Source organism: Lactuca virosa, chromosome 5 (assembly GCF_052849685.1).
Source record: "Lactuca virosa cultivar CGN04683 chromosome 5, Lactuca_virosa_CGN04683_v6, whole genome shotgun sequence".
NCBI lineage: Eukaryota > Viridiplantae > Streptophyta > Magnoliopsida > Asterales > Asteraceae > Lactuca > Lactuca virosa.
In genome coordinates, this window is record NC_136430.1 from 345,259,476 (window position 1) to 345,281,956 (window position 22,481).

The following is a 22,481-nucleotide window of genomic DNA, read 5'->3' on the forward strand; positions in this document are numbered from 1 at the left end:
TTTTAGTTCAGAGCACTTCAGCCCCTTAATGTTTATAGTTGTATACCATGTAAGGTTCGGTATACTTAATTAACTATAAACAATAGCTCTGATACCAATCTGTCACACCCCGAAACCGATAGCGGAAACGTTCCGGGGCGGAGGACGTCATGCGTAGTATCACAACAGTTGTATCATAACAAGCATAGTAAACACAACCAAACATTGAATACATATATGAAAAAGGTTTACATTATCTTAATACATATTTTTGTTCATATCAAAAGTAAAATGAAAAGACGTGACTCTAACGCGCCGACTTCTCCAAAAGCCTGGAGTTACCTGTCTACTAAATCCCTGAGAATACAAGCAGTTTTGAAAGGATATCAACATAAAGCTGGTGAGTTCATAAGCATTTAATCTTTGGTGGAAAATGTTTCTTTGATCCTTTGAAAAGTGTTGCTCAAGAAAATCCTATATTTTCTTATGAAAAGCGTGTTTGAAAACCCATTCCTTCCATGACTTCCAGATTCCTACAGGGTATGTACAATCCAAGGAGTCGTGGAATGAATATGACTATCTGTTAGTTATATGGTAAACAATCCGTTTATGAAAAGCCGAGTTATCCCGGGAAAATCCTATATTTTCCCTACAAATTGATGGTTGGTTATCCGTTCTAAACTGAGGTGTACAAGTATCTACCATACTTATATCGATAAACGTAGTTTCCTTTTAAAGACCCTAGTTACTCCTAGTGAGGTATATTAGCCCTATTATATAAATAAAACCAATAAGAGAAAATGTGTTGAACTAAGTCCTGAAGGCACTATCAATACCCTCCAGTAATCAAATCGGTTATTACTTTGAGGTTAGTTCACTTGATTCATTATTACAAAAGTAAATCTCTGTTATCTAGGTTGTGAGTTCCATAACCATAACTGACTGGATATGGCCCGCAACGGCCGATATCCTTAATGAGTTTGTCACCCGCGGACCTGCCGGTCCAACTGTAGCTAGCAGTGAGGTGCGGGATTGTCAGTCCCATATAGATCTATACACAATAGTTACGCTCTCCCTACAAGAGATTCTGGTTACAAGGGTTAGTCCTACACTTGCGAATCCGGTGGAGTGTTACCAAGGACGTGTCTCCAATCCTAAATTAACAAATTTACAAGTAATAATACTGAAAATCCTGTTTATGATTTGTATAATTCCTTTACAAGTTCCTTGCTTTAGTTTTGAAAACTGTTTCTACGAGTTGATTTCTTAATCGTTTGGTAAAACGGTTTTCTGTGTTAAAAGCATGCTGAACATATAATTATTTGTTTTGCAAAATGAGATAACTTGAGCACAAGTTTCCTTGTACTTTTGCTTGTATCCCCCCTGAAAACATGAAAAACTCGGAAAAAGCGTAGGGGTATGAACTCACAGTTTGACGGATGATTCGAGCGGATAATCGGTTACGAGTGTTGAGTGTCAATTGATGTTTCAAACTCAAGTGGATCCTAATAACATATAGTAACACATACATGTGTTAGAATTAGGGTGTTTCATGACTAAACATGACGGGAAAACACCCTAAAGACTTGGAAGTGCTTGTCGGGGCCCTATATGATCAAACAGAGGAGGTGTACGACCAAAAGAGTGTGAGGGAGGTGCTGGAGACACTGAGGAGGGAAAGACTTTTTGCGAAGTTCTCCAAGTGTGAGTTCTGGTTGTGCGAGGTGCAGTTCCTTGGGCATCTCGTCAACCAGAAGGGTATTCTGGTCTATCCGGCCAAGATAGAGTGTAACACTCCAAACCAGGTATTTCCTTTGAAGCCCTTGAAAATTTAAAATGTTGCATAAAAAGTCCCTTAAGTATGCTGGGTGTACTCATGGGTAAGCTTAGCGTACTATGTATTAATGATCGCGGAGGGGCAGCACGTAAGTTGGGCGTACCAAAAGTACGTTGGGCGTACGTGACGGATGTCTAAACCCTAATTTCCGGACTTGAGCCCTATATAAGCATCCTTATCTCATTTGAGCCTCACCCTAATCAGCCTCTTTCACCTTCAAGCGTCCCTAAAAAATCCTAGAATCATGTGAGAGTGTGTTTTGAGCTTAAGGAGTGCATTTGTGGCCATTTTAGTGTCCGTTCAAGAAGGAGGAGTTACTAAAGCAAGCTTGGAGTGGCTTTGGGCTTCAAGAATCTGCATCTAGTTCACCTTGAGGAGCTTCTGGAGGTATAAAGCTTTGATCTTGCTATCTTATTCATTAGATCTAGTTAGCGTTTTCTATTTTGTCCCTTCAGTTGATTTTGGACCTCCTCTTGAGAGTTGAGCAACTCCAGAGGCTGAAAAAGTTAGATCTGAGCTCCTTTGGTCCATTCATAGCATAAAAATGAAGTCTTGATGGGTGGTTTGACCTCATGCATGGATTAAGACCCTTGGAAAGGTCTTAATGGGTTATTGGGAACATATGGGACATGCAAAGGCATAAAGTTGCCAACTTTATGCCCTATGACGTCTTAATGAGCTTAGATCTGACTATTGGACGTGAGGAAATCGACTATTAAGCACTTAATGGAAGAAGTGCTTAATCTGTTAGTACGATGCGTGTAACTTAGCGTACGCAGCGCGTATGGCTCAGAGACTCAGTACGTTGCGCGTACCACGGTGGTACGCCAGGCGTACGCACAACAGATGGACTTGGACTTATTTTGGGCCTTTGAGCCTTTGGGCCTCAATTAGTCATTGGGCCTGGTCACATTTTGGGGTTAGTGGGCCAGTTTATCTGTTTTGGGTCATGGATGTTATGGTTGGGCTTTATTGGGCCATGAGGCCCATTAATGTTTTTGGATATGGACTTTGGGCCCATTAACTAAGGAAGACTTTTGGGCCATTGTGAAAGGACTTGGGATTTGGGCTCTCCACTTAGATGGGATTGGATCCTAACATTGAGTAATGTTATTATTGTTCAGCACGGGTGGCGACGGACTGTTAGGAGAGCAGCTTTTGGATTCTTCGGATAGAGGTGAGTCTTCTCACCATACCAATGGGTCTAAGGCACCAAGGTCGGCCCATTTTATGTGATGTGGTACACTAGTTGTAGTAGAGATATGTGGTATGATAGTTAGCTTTATGCTAAGTGGTATGCTAGTGATTATGTGATATTTGCATGGAAGACCCCGGGGGGAGCCCGTGGCAGCTGGATATAAGACCATGCGGGGGAGCCAATGGCATTCATAGGTAAAGACCATGTGGGGGAGCCTATGACATGATGGTATAAGATCCTGGGGGAGCCCACGACATCCTTATATGTTTATGTATGTGTTATGTAGTATGGTAGATACTTCTGTGATATATGATATGCTAGTTGATTATGTATGTTATTGCATGGAAGACCCCGGTGGGAGCCCGTGGCAGTTGGATATAAGACCGTGTGGGGGAGCCCATGGCATTCCTAGGTAAAGACCACGGGGGGAGCCCATGACATGAAGGTATAAGACCCCAGGGCGAGCCCACGACATCCTTGTATGTTAGTATGCATGGCTTATGTGGTATATGTAGCTTTTATAGCTAATATGATATGTGTTATGTGGATTGTGTGTGGGGCATGCTCTGGGGGACTCACTAAGCATTAGCTTACAGTTTGTGGATTTCTTTCAGGTACATCTGAGCCCAAGGGCAAGGGCATGGCTTGATGGAGCGGCGTGCACTCTCTCAGGCGTTTTATGGGACACTCTGATGTTTTGAAATAAAAGTTGTAATTGATATGAGTTTTGAAAACAATTATATTTGGACTTCGTGATTTATGAAGATGTGCTTGGTTAAATAAAAATGAAAATTTTCTTTTGAAAAATTGAGTTGTTACATAGAGGCTGTGATGTAGTGGGAGATTCCGAGGTCTCCATCTGAGATTCGGAGTTTTCTGGGTCTAGCGGGTTATTACAGGAGATTTATCCAGGACTTCTCCAAGATTGCAGTTCCTTTGACCCGACTGACCAAGAAGTCGGTGGTATTCCGCTAGGGGCCTGAGCAGTAGGCAGCCTTCGAGAACCTTAGACAACGGTTATGCGAGGCACATATTCTGACCTTGCCAGAGGGAGTCGATGACTTTGTAGTTTACTGTGATGCCTCGATCACAGGCATGGGAGCAGTTTTGATGCAGCGGGGCCATGTGATAGCTTATGCGTCGAGGCAGCTGAAGCCTCACGAGGCAAACTATCCGACACACGATTTAGAGTTGGGGGTTGTGGTTTTCTCCCTCAAGATTTGGCGACATTACCTCTATGGGGTCCGTTGCACCATTTACACGGACCACAAGAGTTTGAGGTACCTCATGGATCAGCCGAATCTGAACATGAGGCAGCGTCGGTGGTTAGATGTGGTGAAGGACTATGACTGTGAGATTCTTTACCACCCGGGCAAGGCCAATGTGGTGGCCGATGCCTTGAGCCGCAAGGCGGTAGCGGACCCGATTCGAGATATTTGTCTGAGGATGACAGTGATTACTCCATTGTTGGAGCATATTAGAGAGGCGCAGGTGGAGGGCCTGAAGGAAGAGTGCCAGAAGTGCGAGGGGATTGTGGGTCGGGTGACCTCATTTGATTATGACAGTGGAGGGTTGTTGACCCTGCATGGGAGGGTATGGGTTCCATACTGGGGCGGAGTACGGCAGGTTCGGATGGACGAGGCCCATAAGTCGAGGTTCTCCATCCATCCTGGGGCAACGAAGATGTACAGAGATCTTCGACCTGATTACTGATGGCCCTGCATGAAGTGGGATGTAGCTTGGTACGTAGAGAGATGTCTGACCTGCAGGAAGGTCAATGTAGAGCACCAGAGGCCTCACGACAAGATGCATCCGTTAGACATCCCCGTGTGGAAGTGGGAGGACATTACTATGGATTTCATCACTAAGCTTCCCAAGACCGCACGTGGGGTTGATTCGATATGGGTCATCGTGGATCGGTTGACCAAGAGTGCTCACTTTACCCGATCTAGGAGAGCATATCGGCCGAGATTTATGTGCGAGAGGTAGTGGCACGACATGGAGTACCTGTCTCGGTGGTGTCAGATCGAGATGTCCGTTTTACTTCCAGATTTTGGAAGCGGTTCCATGACGAGATGGGTACTCGTCTCCACTTCAGCACTACTTTCCACCCCCAGACAGATAGACAGAGTGAGAGGACGATTCAGACTCTCAAGGACATGCTTCGTGCATGTGTCTTGGATTTCGGTGGCAGTTGGGATACGTATATTCCGTTAGCAGAATTTTCGTATAACAACAATTATCACGCTAGTATAGACCGACCTTCCTTCGAGATGCTCTACGGGAGGAAGTGTAGGACCCCAATCTGTCGGGGCGAGGTCGGTCAGAGGGTCATGGGGAGTACGGAGGTAGTACTCAATACCACAGAGAGGATCCAGCAGGTCCGAAGCAGGCTCCAGACTGCTCAGAGTCGGCAAAAGAGTTACGCCGACAAGCGGCGTTCAGATTTGGAGTTCCAGGTAGGCGATATGGTCCTCCTGAAGGTGTCACCTTGGAAATGTGTCATCCGGTTCCGGAAGTGGGGCAAGTTGGGCCCTAGGTATATCGGTCCTTTCAGGGTTATAGACCGGGTGGGCAAGGTGGCATATCGACTGGATCTTCCGGCAGAGCTCAGCCAGATCCACAGCATTTTCCATGTTTCTCACCTGCGGAAGTGCTTAGTGGATGAGTTAGCAGTTGTACCTTTAGAGGATATTCAGGTGGATAATAACATGAACTACATCGAGAGACCAGTGGCTATCCTCGACAGGAAGACAAAAGAGCCGAGGAAAAAGAGAGTGGAGCTGGTGAACGTGCAGTGGCAGCACCGCAAGGGCTCGGAGTGGACCTGGGAGCCTAAGGAGGAGATGATGGAGCACTACCCGGAGTTGTTTCCGGATGCAATACACTTCGAGGACGAAGTCTAATTCACGTGGGGGTGAATTGTAATGACCGACATTTGAGGTAATTAATTATTAAATATTTCATAGATTATCGTTGGGCCAATTATGGATAAAAGGACTATTGGAGTGGACTTAAGCAAGTGGGCCGAGAAATTTGGCCGCCCATAAGATGTACGCTGGGTGTAGCCTTGGTGTACGCGGGGCGTAGAGGCGCATTGGATGCGGGGGCGCGCGCACGTACGCACAGCGTACGTGAGCAGATGCCAAAACCCTAATTTTTAGGGTTTAAGACATATAAGTACCCCATTATAGCCACCCCTGGCCTCCTTACCAGCCCCTCACCCTCAGAAACCCTAAATACCCTCTCTTACTCCATTTTTGTGTGTGCTTGGCATTTTGAAGCTTGGTTTGGTGAAGAAGAGCTTGGAAGAAGAGAAGAGAAGTTGGAGAAGAAGAACTTGAGTATCTTGAGCTCAAGGATCTAAGACTATCTCATCTTTTGGCACTCAAAGGAGGTATAAAGCTTCAAACATTCCTCATAGAAGCTTAGATATAGGTTTATGGAGCCTTGGACCTTTTAGGTCCAAAGGTTGGATTTTTATAATGCAACTTCGTTTTTAAGCTTGGGGTTGCCACCCTCAGAGCTAAATGCATTCCTTTAGCAATAAAGTTTCAATCTTTAAGGCCCATTTGTGACCATGCATGAGATCTAGCCATTTCCATGGAAGTATGTTGCTATTTTCCAAGTTTGGGTTCATTTTGTGGGTTGCAAGCCACGAAGTAACCAACTTTTATGGATTAAGACGTTGAAGAGGACTTGGATCTGTAGTTATAGCCTTTGGAGTTGAGTATTAAGTGCTTAATGGGAAAAGTGACTTAACAGGGTAGTACGCTGGGCGTACCAGCCATTACGCGCAGCGTACACGCCACACAGCAGGTATGCGCTGCGTACAAGGGGTACGCCCTGCGTACTCAACAGTATTGGGCTTTTCACCTTTTGGGCCTTGGTTTGGGCCAGCTATTAGACTTATCAGCTATTGGGCCTTAGTGGGCCATTAGAAGTTAGATTTTAGACTATGGACATGGTTGGGCTTAGGGAAGGACCATTTGAGAAGTTGAGCCTAATTTAGAAAATTGGGCCATTAGTGGGCCTTTAGTGGGCCATTAGTGGACTTAGAAAGATTAGTTGGAATTGGGCCTTGGATATGGTCCAAAAAAGTAGAGCAGGGGTAAAATGGTCATTTTACCCTTAGAAGGATTCTCAGTTTTCTGACTAAGTATTATTGTATAGAGTTAGCCGGGGAGTCGTGGGAGTAGCCAGCAGAGATTCCTCACGCACGAGTTCAGCATCCAGTTTGAGAGGTGAGTTTCTCTCCAGCAGGAACCGGTCTAAGGCCACAATGCCGGCCCGTTTAGATGTTAGTAGTTCCGGGCTTCGGTCCGATGTCGGGGCGGTCCCGAGAAGAGTATATGTATGCTTGATGTCTTTGTGATTCATGCATGTTATGTGTTATGTGTTCTGGGGTAAGCCTGATGCCGGGGCAAGCCCGATGCATGTTAGTTTATATGTTATCTATTATGTGTTTCGGGCTTCGGTCCGATGCCGAGGTAAGCCCGATGTATGTTATATGCTTATGTTATGTGTTTATGATATATGATATGCTGTGTATGTGTCGGGGTAAGCCTGATGCCGGGGTGAGCCCGATACCGGGCAGGAGTCCGATGCCGGGTTCGTCCCGATGCAGCTGGGCGGTGTCCCAAAGTTTATGTTACATGTTATATGTTATGTGTATGGTATGTGGTAGTTTGGGGGAGCTCACTAAGCTTCGTGCTTACAGTTTTCAGTTTGGTTTCAGGTACTTCAGCTAGCAAAGAGAAGGGCTCGGGATGATCGCATGGCACACACCACAGTTTTCTAGCCTGGGAGATTTACTCTGATATTTGATATGAGATTTTGATATGTTGACAGATATTACGATATTTTGAGATACATGGTTTATGATTTTATATGATGACGATGATATTTATGGTTTTATTAATAACTTAAAAATGAAATTTTTGGTCTGTATTTTTGGGATGTTTCACATAGGTTTTTGTTATTGAAAGGTAGAGGTAAATCCATTTGAAAAATTCTTACACGTGTAATTTGTTCTTAATGTTGTTATCAATCCATAGAGTAGCATTATTGATTATAATTCATAATTTTAATTACATTTATGCATTTAAACTATGATTAGGAAACTTGAAAGAGCATTAGGTTCAGCTAGTGCTCTTAAATACAATCAAATTTTAAGGGTGTAGTTTGATATTTCACTTTCTACATAACCCAAATGATTTTATGTGACATCCCCATTTTCACGGCCAGAAAATACCGATTTTTTTTATGCTTTATAAAAATCAGAGTACCTCTTTTAATAAAAACGTTGCGGAATTTGTTCCCAGAAAAACATGATAAATACGTTATCAAACATTTCCGAAGAAATGTATTTTTATCCATTTTAAAACATTTGGGATGTCATCGTCAATACAGAAACATAAGCATAAATAGATCTTACATTCATTTACACTAGTGATCTACATCTATTTTAAATCCCTCAGTGTAAAGTAGCTTCATATCGACACCTGTGATACAAATAAGCTTGAGTGGGTCAGGTTGGGAAACCTGGTGAGTACATATGGTTTTCAACCCACAATAATTTAATTATTATGTTTAAACATCAAACAATCAACCCAATTACCCATCCCCATTATCTTCCTTACTCTTAAGGATCTACCCTAAGAATCATCTATCCTGCATTCGTTCATTTCGAAGCCCATTGCTTCCAGGGTTTATATGATAGGCACTAAGTCCATAGCTGCCAATGCTTGTTCGTAAAGCACTAATTCCATAGCTGCTAAAGTTTATTCATCTGGTACTAAATCCATAGCTACTAGTGTTCAGCTAATAGGTACTAAATCCATAGCTACCAACGTTTATTTAACAGGTACTAAGTCCATAGCTACCAACGTTTATCTAACAGGTACTAAGTCCATAACTACCAATGTTTATTCGATAGGCACTAAGTCCATAGCTGTCGATGTTATTTGTTAGGCACTAAGTCTATAGCTGCCAATGTTCACTCATATCATCTTTCATCTCTCATCATTCATCTACCCATGTTTTACCCAACATATTCGTAGATATAAAATACATATACAATTTAAATTATTTAAAACATGTATGAAATCGTTCATCCAACATAGAAAGCAAGTATTCAAATAATATGCACACATAACACGTAATTTATATAAAATACTTCATATCTATGTGTAAGATGAAAGTAACTATGCACTCACTTGTTAAAGTGATGATTCCAAACTCGGCAACGCTTCACTTTTAACGATTCTATTTTCCTTCGACGAAACCTAGCATTATTATCGCTAAATTTTAGTCTAATATTTACCGTGACTAATTATTAGTCTTAGCATTATTATTATTCTATAAGCGTTTAAACAATAGTTTCCAACCACTATGTACAGACATGGGCCAGACATAAAACAGCGGAGGGCAGAACCATTTTGGCATATAGCACTTCTGAAATCCAACGACCCTATGCGGCCCTTTAAACTAGGTTCCCCGTACCGCGAGTAGTTAAAAAGATATTATAACGACACTTATATAACCCATAATAATAGCTCAAATAATTATTATAAGGTCCTAATAACGTTACTATATTTAAATCAAAGCTATATTAAAAATTAGGTAGGCGTATCTTACCTACGAGGGGGTTTGGCTAGAAGCCGGGCTCTGCAGGGGCAGGACTTCCGAGCCGAAAGCTCTTCTTCTCGGAGCCGTCGAGCGCTCCAGGGCTTTCTTCTAGCGCTAGGGGAGTTTTTTTTGGGAGGTTTAGAGAGAGTGTAGAGAGAAGAAGGAATGGAACATGTATTTATAGGGTGGAAGGGGATGTATTTATAGGGTGAAATATGGCTGAAATTGGTGACACATGTCACCATCTAGTGGCAAGCCTTGGGGAGAAAGCAATGGCCAAGATTGTGTCACATCACCCATTTTCGCACAGCACACTTCCGACTTCTAAAATCCGTAACTTTTGCATACGAGCTCCGTTTTTGATGTTCTTTATCTCCACGCATAGGTAAAAATAAGATATACAACTTTCCTTTTGACTCCGTCGGCTAATTCTCGACCGATCTTAAATTTAACAGTAGAAGGTGACTACACTGTTAGATGTTCGCGTAAAATTCATAACTTCTACATACGGACTCCGTTTTCGTCTGTCTTTTTGTCGTTGAGTTCCTATTAATGAGATCTTCAATTCTCATTTAGGTCGTGTTGGCCAAAAACCGCTCCATCTAAAATTCAAGTTTCGGGTCGTGCACTGCTAGGCCAAATCTTAGAAAAATCATAACTTTCTCATACGAAGTCAGATTTGGGCGTTCTTTTTATGCACGCTCTCGGTTTAACGTATACTACAACTTTTGTTTAGATCACTAAGGCCAAAAGTCCTCTATCGTAAATTCACTATTTACGTCACGTAGTGTCGTGCCGGTTTTGTCGCGAAACTTCGACGAGCCATAACTTCTTCCTTATAACTCGGATTTCGACATTCCTTATATGTACAGAACCCTTGTTTAGATCACTTGGTTAAGATTGCTCCTTCTAAATAATCTTCCATCAAAAACTCATTTTTGATGCTTATTGTCTTTGAATTGACTAGCCCGGAACTGCGGGCGTTACATTTTACCTGTTACAAATAGTATAAATTGGCATAATTGTTTTTTAGTTTTACAATATTTATGATTATTTCTGTTCAATTTTGAGGACATTTAATTGTTATGACTACTTCTACACTCCAGGGAAATCAGATGATTTAGGCGAAGTGGTCAATCATCTATATCACAAATAATTTGATACTCTCATATATGTTGTTGGAACAAGCCTTGGTGCCAATATTTTGGTATAGCTTTTCAGCTGTTAGTACAAAAAATTGTTTTTAACTAATATGCAATAAGAAAGATTGATGAATAATAGTAAGAATCACTGATCTTGCAGGTGAAATATCTTACTGAGGAAGGAGATAATGTACCTCCTAGATGGCATAAAAATGACAAAAATCTGGTAAAAATGGATTTTGCAATAAAGGAGAAGGTTACAATGGGGAATTTGGGGGATCAGTAGCTAACTATGAAATAATGTTGCATGTTGTGAATTGTAGGTTTCTTACTTATTGCTATTATTAGTAAAAAAGGATAAAAAATTTTGTATGAGTTGGACATGGATTGTTGTTGTTGTTGGACTGAAGAGAAGATAGGGGTAAAGTGGGAAAGACTGCAGGTGGGCTGGCTGGGTTGTGGAGGGGATACCTAAAGGGTTGCTTGGGTTTTATGTCTTCCGTTTTACTTGATTATGCTTGACTTGAGCAGGTTGTTTTTATACTACATTCTGAAATTGAAATGTAAACACATTGGTGACATGATTTTTATCAATTTATATAAAATATTCCATGAATCCTTTTGATTAACGCCTTAATTTCTAAATTTGCTAATTGGATTCTATTTTTCAGGTCAAAATCCAGAATTTGTGTATACGAACAAATGTATTATAAAAGTGTTGATGTTTTAGTCGGTTAGTGTAACGCCCATGTTTCTGGGCTAAAGCATTAAAGATGATGTAATAGTCTAGGTCAACCTTTGTAACTCGTTTTAGATAAACCCGATATCTATGAAGAAATCTGTAGTGGTTGAAACAAGGATTCCAGAGATATAAAGAATACCGAAATCCGAGTTATAACGAAGAAGTTATGACCTGTCGAAGTTTCGCGACAGAACCGACACGACGCTGTGTGATGTAAAAAGTGAATTTACGATAAAGTGCTTTTTAGCCTTAGCGATCTAAATGAATGTCGCAGTATACGTTAAACCGAGAGCGTGCATAAAAAGAATGTCCAAATCTGACTTCGTATGAGGAAGTTATGAGTTTTCTAAGATTTTACATATCAATATGCAGCCCGGAGTTCGAATTATAGATCGATCGATTTTTAGCCGACACAACCTAAACGAGAATCGGAGATCTCGTCGATATTAGTTTAACGGTAAAAAGACAGACGAAAACGGATGTCGGATGAAAAAGTTATGAATTTTTAACGGACTTTTCCTGTCCCGGCCTGTTAAAAATATAACTTTAGAATTAAAATCAAAATTAGCCGACGGATTCTAAACGAAAGTTGTAGAGTATAATCTCACGTACGCGTGGATATAAAGAACGTCAAAAACGGAGCCCGTATGCAAAAGATATGAATTTTTGAAATTTTAAATATAAAATTTGAGGCTTATCCGAAGCCGTACGCCCAACGTACAAGTTTACGCCCCGCGTACTCGGACTAGTTCAGAAGTTGACCATGTCGCCTCTTTCTTCGGACGGAGGACACTAATCTCTTAACATTGACACGTCCGAGGCCCAAGAACCGAGCACACACCACGTTTTCTCCTACGCCCAGCGTACGAGGGTACGCTCCGCGTAGAACTTCTCAAGGCAGTACACCCCGCGTACTCTAAAATTATGCCCAGTGTAATGCGAGGCATCAGCCTCCTATAAATAGGATGCGAGGCTGCCCCGAAATTGTTTACAAAAATTACTTCTTTTCAACCTTTTCTTTCTTTTTACCTACACAAAATACCCCCAAGCCTAGAGTATCATCCTAGCATTGTAAGCAAGCCCCGGAGAGCCCGAAGATCCCGAGAAAAGAGTTTTTCGAGTCGAAACTCTGCCCGCGCATAGCCCGGTTTTTGAGAAAACATCCCGGTTTCATCGAAAAAGATTGTTTTAAGGGACGAAGTGGTGTCCAATCACCGTCTTATCTGGTGAGTGTATAGTCACTTTCATCTTACACATAGATATGAAGTATTTATATAAAATACGTGCTATGTGAATATATATTGTTTGTTTATTTGAGATGGATGTTGAATGAATGATTTATACAGGTTTTAAATGATTTAAACGGTATATGTATTTTATATCTAGACAAATGTTGGGTAAAACATGGGTAGATGAAATAGTTGGTATGTGATGAAAGTTGAGTTGGATAAATGAGATGATCGGTGATATAGATCATGAGATGAGGGTGAGAGGTGAAAAGTGAGAAAAGCCTTTACCCAAACGTTGGCCCCGTCATCTAGCAGATTATGGATGACAACCATGGACTATTCTAGACGGTCCGTGGAACACTAGCAGACTCGCAACCTGTAGGTGTTGTGAACAATATGTTCACCTGATATACTCTAAAAACCTATTGACATGTATTGCAGGTGGATTCCCGTGAATAATATTGTCGATAAATGAGAGCTATGGACATAGCACCTGATGGATGAACCCTTGAAACTATGAATTTAGTGCATGTTGTATAAACCCTGGCGACGATGTACTTCGTGCCAATTCCTTAGGATGAATCCTTAGGAATGAGTGATAGATGATTCTTAGGGTAAATCCTTAAGAAATAAAGAAGATAATAGGGATGAGTATTTGGGTTAATTGTTTGATGATAAAGCGCAATAACTTTATTATTGTGGGTTGAAAACCCTATGTACTCACCAGGTTTCCCAACCTGACCCACTCAAGTTATTTCTATCACAAGTGTCGATACGAAGCTACGTTACACTGAGAGATTAAAGGAGATGTAAAATCACTAGTGTAAATGAATGTAAGTTCTGTTTATGCTTATGTTTTTGTATTGATGATGACATCCCAAAGTTTTAAAATGAATAAAATACATTTCCTCAGAAATGATTTGATAACATATTTATCATGTTTTTCTGGGAACAAATTCCGCAACGTATTTCTTTAAAAGATACTATGATTTTTAAAATCAAGTATAAACAAATCGGTCTTTTCGGGTCGTGAAATTGGGGATTTCATAGTAGAGATAATGAACTTGATCATGGGAGAATAATGCTTATGGAAGCCTTGATGGTTCTCATTTCAGGTACTACTAAGTTAATAATGATTGTTGTAATGGTCACTAGTGACACCTTTTGTGTTTCATCTCTGCTTCATCTAATATAGTTACAACAAAGTTTTTAGGTTTAATAATCAGTTACATACTTCTTTAAATAGTTTATAATGGTTCTTTTGTCCATCTTTTAAGTGTTTGATATAGGATTAAGTCATTTTGATGCTAAATTATCCTTTAAAATGCTGAGTTGACTCAACGATTAACTGAGGGTCTGATTGTTCTCCTTGTAGACAGGCTTATGTAACAATCCGTTCATACTGGTAAATAACTGCATTTTTATAGATTTTACCGATTATAAATGGGTGTTTTTATAAGTTGTGACAATAGTTGTGACATCCCCATTTACACTAGTGATCTACATCTTTTTTAAATCTCTCAGTGTAAAGTAACTTCATATCGACACCTGTGATACAAATAAACTGAGTGGGTCAGGTTGGGAAACCTGGTGAGTACATAGGGTTTTCAACCCACAATAATATAATTATTATGTTTAATCATCAAACAATTAACCCAATTACCCATCCCCATTATCTTATTTACTCTTAAGGATCTACCCTAAGAATCAGCTATCTCTTGTTCATTCATTCCTAAGGATCATCCTAAGGAATCGGCACGAAGTCCATCGTCACCGGGGTTTAGGCACTAAGTCTGCATAGTCGCCAGAATTTATACAACAGGCACTAAGTCTGCATAGTCGCCAGGGTTTAGGCACTAAGTCTGCATAGTCGCCAGGGTTTATACAATAGGCACTAAGTCCGCATAGTCGCCAGGGTTTTGACACCAAGTCTGCATGATCGCCAAGGTTTAGGCACCAAGTCTGCATGATCGCCAGGGTTTAGAGTACACCGGGTGAACACATCGTTCACAACACCTACAGGTTGCGAGCCTGCTAGTGTTCCACTGGACTGTCTAGAATAGTCCGTTGTTTTCATCCATACTCTGCTAGATGACGGGGCCATCATTTGGGAAAGGCTTCTCACATCGTCCACCTCTCACACCCACCTCATGGTCTATAACACCTCTCAACTCATCATCCAACTCATATTCCATCTATTACATCTACCCATGTTTTACCCAATATATTATCGTAGATATATATATATATATATATATATATATATATATATATACATATACAGTTTAAATCATTTAAAACATGTATAAAATCCTTCATCCAGCATAGATAGCAAGTATACAGATAAAATGCACACATAGCACGTAATTTATATAAAATACTTCATATCTATGTGTAAGATGAAAGTAACTATGCACTCACTTGATAATGTGGTGACTCGGTGCTCGGACAGCGCTTCGTTTACTTTAAAATAATTTCCTTCGACGAAACATAGTATTATTACCACTAGATTTTAGTCTAATATTTACCGTGACTAATTATTAGTCTTATTATTATTATTATATAAGCGTTTAAACAATACTTTCCAACCACTATGTACAAACAGGGGCCAGACATAAAACACCGGAGGGCAGGACCATTTTGGCATATAGCACTTCTGAAATCCAACAACCCTATGCGGCCCTTTAAACCAGATTCCCCGTACCGCGAGTAATTAAAAAGATATTATAACGACACTTATATAAGTCATAATAATAGCTCAAATATTTATTATAAGTTCAGAATAACAATACTAATTTTAAATATAAGTTATATTAAAATAGGTAAGCATAACTTACTTACAAGGGGGTTTTAGCTAGGATTCGGGCTCTGCAGGGGCAGAACTTCGTCGCTGAATCTTTCTAGGAAAGATTCGTGTAGGGCTTCAGCGCTCACCTTACTATACTAAAACTACAGAAAGAGAAGTCGAATCACGAGGGACCAAAATGCTCGGGGGATAAGAAGAGAAAGACTCTTGAATCAAGAGAATGGTGCAAAAAATATGAGAGCCCAAGCCTCTTATTTATAGTAATTGAATTTACAAAAACTACCCTCCATAATTACTTAATGACCTTATAGTTATATAAACGACTAAACACCCCTTCATAATACTATTTTAAATAGATTTAACGATATTTGTACTAAACTAATGTCGAAAGTACTCAACACTAGTCTTATAATAACTGCATCGTCGATACCTTTCTAATGATATATACATTTGTATATATATATGTGTACGTATATATGATTTATACTTTATTTTAATACGTAAATATGCTATTATAATTTGTAACTCGTTCATACGAACTTCATTTTTGACGTTATTTATATCCACGCGTTGGTATTTACAAGTACTACAACTTTCATTTAGATGCCGTCAACTAATTCTCATTCTATCTCAGATTTACAAAACTGTATCGAATTTATCGCGCTCGAAGAGTAGGGACCAAGTTTCGTCCATATCTTTAACATACAAGCTCTACTCTCGACATTATTTATATCCACGCGTAGGTAAAAACAAGATCTAAAACTTTCATTTAGACTCCGTCGACTAATTCTCGACCAATCTTAAATTTAACAGTAGGAGGAGATTATTATACTGTTAAATGTTCGCGTAAAATTCATAACTTCTACATACGGACTCCGTTTTCGTCTGTCTTTTTACCATTGAGTTCCTATTAATGAGATCTTCAACTCTCATTTAGGTCGCGTAGGCCAAAAACTGCTCGAACTAAAATTCGAGTTTCAGGTCGTACACTGCTATGACAAATCTTAAAAAATTCATAACTTCCTCATACGAAGTCAGATTTGAGCGTTCTTTTTTTGTATGTTCTCAGTTTAACGTATACTACAAATTTTGTTTAGATAACTAAGGCTAAAAAGTCTTCTACCGTAAATTCACTATTTACGTCTCCCGGTGCCGTGCCGGTTTTGCCATAGAACTTCGACGAGCCATAACTTCTTCGTTATAACTCGGATTTCGGCGTTCTTTATATGTACGAAACCCTTGTAACATATAATACAACTTGTTTAAGATTAATACTTCTAAATAATCTTCCATCAAAAACTCATTTTTGATGCTCATCGTTTCTAAATTGACTAGCCCGGATCTGCGGGCGTTACAACAGTAGCAAACAATTATAGCCCATTTATCTTTATTTATTCTTAGGACTAATTTAGTTCAGTTATCTAGAATTACAACTAGATAATTTATCTATTGTTTATAATGTATTCTTATTTTACGGTCGAAAGAATTTGAGACCATCAAAGGCAACACCTAAGGAAAACACTAAACAGGGACAAAATGGTCAAAACACTAGAAAACACTTCAAAATGATTAGAATAGTATGTTTTTGTGATGTGTATGTTTGTAATATGTATCTACGTGCATCTGTGACGTGTGTGTGTTTGTGGGTTGTTTGAGTGTCCTTGAACTTTATGTACAATTTCAAAGTCCTATCGGTTATATCTATTTTTATTCTTATTCGTTTTCAAGTAGTTGGAAATTTACTGATAAAAAACATATTCTCTGCCCCACGCGGAGCGTGGATACACCCCAAAAATGTATCAAATATATCATTCTATAGTTTTTATATAATCCATTTAAAATAGTCCGTCCAACGCATTAGTTCATTTAAAATGCAATAGCCAAATCCAGTAAAGTTATTAAAAGAAAAAACATAGAATCAGAATAAGAGTTATATGTACGTATCTGGCTTTTCATGAGTATATATATTTCAAGATATACGAGCTCGTCGGTTCCAATCGTAAAAACTTTATTATAACTATTGAAATTATGTTTAAATATTTTAAGGTATACAACCCGATCCACGCTAGTATCTTTTAGTCTCATTTTTCTATTTCTTTTTTATTATTTTTGGTGGTTTTGATTACATAAGGAACCACATGATTTTTAGTTTTAAATTCGCCACCGACAACAATACGTTTACATGAACCTTTGTATTATTATCACCATCTTTCTTTTTATTTTAATGTTTAAGGTATTCAATCAAATATATAATTATGTTTTAGTATTGGATTATCTATATATATAGTTAACTTCAAAAAAATGATTATAAATGATTATGGTAGTGTATCATATTTTTAGATTGAAAATTTTATTATTGATATATAAATATATTATTTAGTTTTTGAATATCTATATTAGATCTAAAGTTTCAAAGTGTATGTGATCTTTAACTATTTTTTACCATTTATTTTACTTGTGTATAACGCACAGACACACACCTAATTTGTAATTAAAGTAACATTGAGTAACGGTTAAACTACATGATGTATCTCAATATCTTAAAAGTTAGAAAAACAATAAGTTTCATCTGGTTAGAGATTTTGAGTGTACGCTCAAAATGCTTTAATCTGAAATTGTTTCACAACTCTCACTGATCCAAGTTTATCTATATCCCGTTTTTCTAACATGAGGTTGGCTTTTTTTTTTAGATAACGAATAAAACTATTGAATATGTGTTAAACCTTTTTTTATTAAAGACTAGTTTATAACCCGTGAGAACCACGGTTATAAAATTAATTAAACTTTCATAGTAAAAACTTAAAATTATTAATCAATTATTTCAAATAGATTATTTTAAATAAATTATTAGATAATAGATATTTTTTTAGTTATATAAAATTATAATCGTTGATTTAAATAAATAAATTAAATTATATCACCTTATAATATACATTAATTTTATTTTAGTTTTTATTTTAGTGTTATTAATGTAATGTAATTAGAGTGTAAAATTTAAAATTTGAAATTTGAAATAAAGAATCAATCATTAATTTAATGTAATTAGAGTGATAAATTTAAAATTTAAAATTTAAAATTTGAAATAGAGAATTAATAGATTGACATGTGACATGATAGGTAACATATAATATTAATGATGATTTCTAATATTGTGACACTTGTCATTAGGAGAATAAATTTATTCATTTATTAGAATAAGGATTTAATATAGTTCTTCTAAAACCCTGAGGTGGAACTCGATGATCTAGAGTCCGAGGGTATCGACACCACTCCCCAAGCCTAAGCATAGATAATCTCATTAGCCCCCACTTTGAAATCACTTTGTTTCAAATATTTCTTATATTATCCCCATATTTTGCAATGCTCCTACCAAATGGATGGTTAGTATCGAATTTTTCATAATTTTTGGTTACTTTTTTTAAAAAACTTAAAAACAATTATTTATTATAAAAAACAAAATTATGACTATTTTTATTCGCTTACATCATAAAATTTGTAGATATATAGTTATACATTATATTGAATCAAATAGTAATGAGGGGTTAAACCATATTATCATGTCAAGATTATGACAAAGGTCAACATTACTTGGAGTATGTCCCAAGAAAGATTGACTAAAACAAATAAACTAAATACAATAAAATAGTGCGATTATACGTAAATCTAACAAAGTTTTTCCATGACTTGTCTTTATCAAGAACAATTCATAATTAGGAGAAATGGCCAATGAAAATGGAAGGATTTCATATTTTTTTAAACATGTATTTATCGTTAGATGACTTGTAAAAAAAGTCATGGATTCTGATTTTTATATATAAAATATAGTTGAATATTGAACTATGGCCTAATTAAGGGTCAAGGATGTTGACGTGATGTACTGATGTTAATATAAAAATTAATAAAATTTAGACAAATGGGTCCTAGATTATACAGATGGGTCCTAGATTATAATGTGGAATGGAATATGTTGAATGAAATAATATTATGTCCATAATGTAATAACTATGGATAATGACTTGAGAGGGTAACGAACTTTTAATTTTGGTCGTATTTAGTTATTAATTTTTTTTGTGTTTGATTTACCATTAAATTATTTGAAATTGTTCACATTTTACCCTTATGACCGGTAACATCTGGTCATAAGGATAAAATGTAAACAATTTCAAATAATTCAACTGTAAATCAAGTACGAAAAAGTTCATAAATATGAATAAAATTGAAAGTTTGTTACCCTTTCAAGTAATTATCCTGTAAATGGTTCTAAGCGAAATATGAAAGTCACAAAAGTGAGGATGTTGTAGTAATTGTGTGATATACATTTATTGTATAAGGTATCAAAAACAACCAGTGGCGAATCTAGGATTAAAATTCACAGGTGTCCCAACCCAAATAGAGTGCACAAAAAATGAATCAAAATTTATTTTTTATCGGGTCGAACTTTCAATAATAAAATCTAAACCAAAATACTATTAAATTTAATACCAAAGATCCACTGCAGTTCTGAAAATACTAGTTAATATCTTACAATTGTTCACGACGAGGTTTCATATTTCTAAAATAATCTATAATTGCATCGTTGCTAATACTATCTAACACATCTTTCTCAAAATATGATACTAGACAATCATTCATAAATTGATCACTCATCTTATTGCGCAAATCGTTCTTTATCAACTTCATTGCTGAAAAATGCTCGTTCCACAGTGGATGTTGCAACCGGCAAAATCAATGCTAATTTTAGTATAAGATATATCATTGGATATACTGTATGCTTGTTTGTTTCAACCATCAACTTTTCCAAGTTTCCAATTCCTTTCAAGTTATAAAACCTTGGATCTCCATGTACATCTATAATGTAATTTTGCAGGTTTGCTTTAAGTGCTCCAAGCTCATGTTCTGGGAACTCGCTAGGATAAAATTTAGCCATTTTGAGCAATTCTTCCACATTAAATGCTTTAAAAGACTTTACTTGGACACAACGAAGCCATAGAAACAAGTAATGTCGTGTTTACTTCATTAAACCGATTGTTGAGCTCCTAAGATTGCATATCTATGACCGCAACAAATATATATCAACCTTGTAGTGGTGCAAGCAGTTAATCTGTGAGTTAAATAGAAAAAACATGTTAATAGTTAATTAGAAAGTTGCGAAAAATAAATAATCTTTGCAATTCCTAACCTTTGACTCTTTGCGGCGACTTACTCCATCATAATATGGATCTTCCATATTCAAAATTTCAACATCATGTTTTTTGCAGAACAAAGTAACATCGTTTAAAAATGGTCCCCATCCTTTATTCCTCATTTCTTTCAGTCTCTCCTTACAAGATCTCACTTGATGCATTGCATTTACAATATCTTGGTCTTTCTTCTGTAATGGTGTTCAAAACATTTGTGACCCCTAAGATATCAACCATCAAGTTTAGGCAAAAAATAAAATCAAAAGTTTGTAACGACTTCAGTAGACGACGTGCTTCTGCTTTATGATCTTGACAATTCCTATCTTTCATGATGTATTTGAATACTTCACAAATCGAAGAATATATTCTCTTTATATTAGAAAGTGAACCAAAATGAAACCCCAACGGGTATCACTGGGTCGTTTGATACCAATTTCTTGATTCAAACCTGTACCACTTGAAATGTCACCTGAAATTAACATTAAAAACTTTAGCAATAAAAAAACAATGTAAATTAAAGCAAAACAAAAAGAATAAAAAAATAGAAGAAACCTGCAGCAAGTGCTTCCACCAATTTTGTTGCTTGAGTCTCTCTTAACTTGTCTCGGCGTTTATAAGAAGATCCAATCACGTTTAACAAACGAGAAATCAAATAAAAAAAGTCATTAATGTCAGAGTGATTTTTCGCAACAAACACAAACGCTAATTGTAACCGGTGAGCAAAACAGTGAATATAATGTGCGGATTGCACTTCTTTCATAATCAAGGTCTTCAATCCATTAAATGCACCTCTCATGTTACTAGCTCCATCATAGCCCTGTCCTCGGATCCTATGTGGACTCAATACACATTCTGACAGAAATGAATAAATAGTCGCCTTAAGTGACAAAGCTGAAGTATCATTTACATGTTTTATGCCAACAAATCTTTCTGTAACAACTCCTTGACTATTTACGAACCTCAAAACCAATGCCATTTGCCTCTTACAAGACACGTCGCGTGACTCGTCTACTAAAATTGCAAAAAAATCATCTCCGATATCTTTAATAATAACTTTAATAGTTTCCTTCGCTGTAGCATGTACTATGTCTTTTTGAATAGAACTATTTTTCATTTGTGAATTCCGTGGAGCATTCTTTAAAGCAACACTTCCCACTTTATCATTTCGATCATCATAAAATTGAAGAAGTTCAAGAAAGTTACCTCTGTTACTCGAGTCTTCACTTTCATCGTGACCCCGAAAAGGTAATACTTGTTGCAATAAAAATCTAACACAATCAATGGAAGCATTTAATCTAATACGATGCTCATTTTTCATCAATTCGGTTTGCTTATAAAAAACAGTGGCTATGGATGGTCTTTGATTCATCAAAATTTGACATTTTTGGACTGCCGTATTGTGTGGACTTCCATTATTATGAAGTTCTAGAGATGTTCTCTTGTTCCAAGTCTTAAATCCAACTTTTACAAAATGATCTGAACCACCTTGATTTTTTTATCTCAGAATTGAACAGATAACAACATAAACAAAATGCAGCTTCTAGTTTTACACTATATTCCAACCAATATTTATAATCATCAAACCAATAGGGATTAAATCTATGAAGTTTAACTCCAATCTCTCTTTGTTCGAACGAATGTTTTCGAGGTTGATAAGCTCCTTTTTGTAAATACACTCTTCTAATTTCATCTCGTTGATTGACATGATAAACTTCCATACTTGGTCTTTCTCCCGGAT

General features: G+C 37.6%; 1 protein-coding gene across 1 annotated transcript; it reads right to left on the minus strand.

Annotated features, from left to right (window-relative positions):
- Nucleotides 1-20,613: 20,613 nt before the first annotated feature.
- LOC145113356 (uncharacterized) lies at nt 20,614-22,061 on the minus strand. Its single transcript, XM_079049458.1, has 4 exons — nt 21,296-22,061; nt 21,133-21,212; nt 20,767-20,934; nt 20,614-20,664 (listed from the first exon to the last, which is right to left on the minus strand). Exons 1-4 carry the CDS (start codon nt 22,059-22,061, stop codon nt 20,614-20,616), a joined length of 1,065 nt encoding a protein of 354 aa, XP_078905584.1.
- Nucleotides 22,062-22,481: the final 420 nt, after the last annotated feature.

What these genes read in the sequence shown, in the direction of transcription:
- LOC145113356 (XM_079049458.1), bottom strand. Translation starts at nt 22,061, where the DNA reads ATGAAAAATGAGCATCGTATTAGATTAAATGCTTCCATTGATTGTGTT. An exon ending in GGTGGAAGCACTTGCTGCAG is followed by an intron (nt 21,213 to 21,295) that starts GTTTCTTCTATT and finishes TGTTAATTTCAG; the next exon opens with GTGACATTTCAAGTGGTACA. An exon ending in AAGATCCATATTATGATGGA is followed by an intron (nt 20,665 to 20,766) that starts GTAAGTCGCCGC and finishes TTTAACTCACAG; the next exon opens with ATTAACTGCTTGCACCACTA.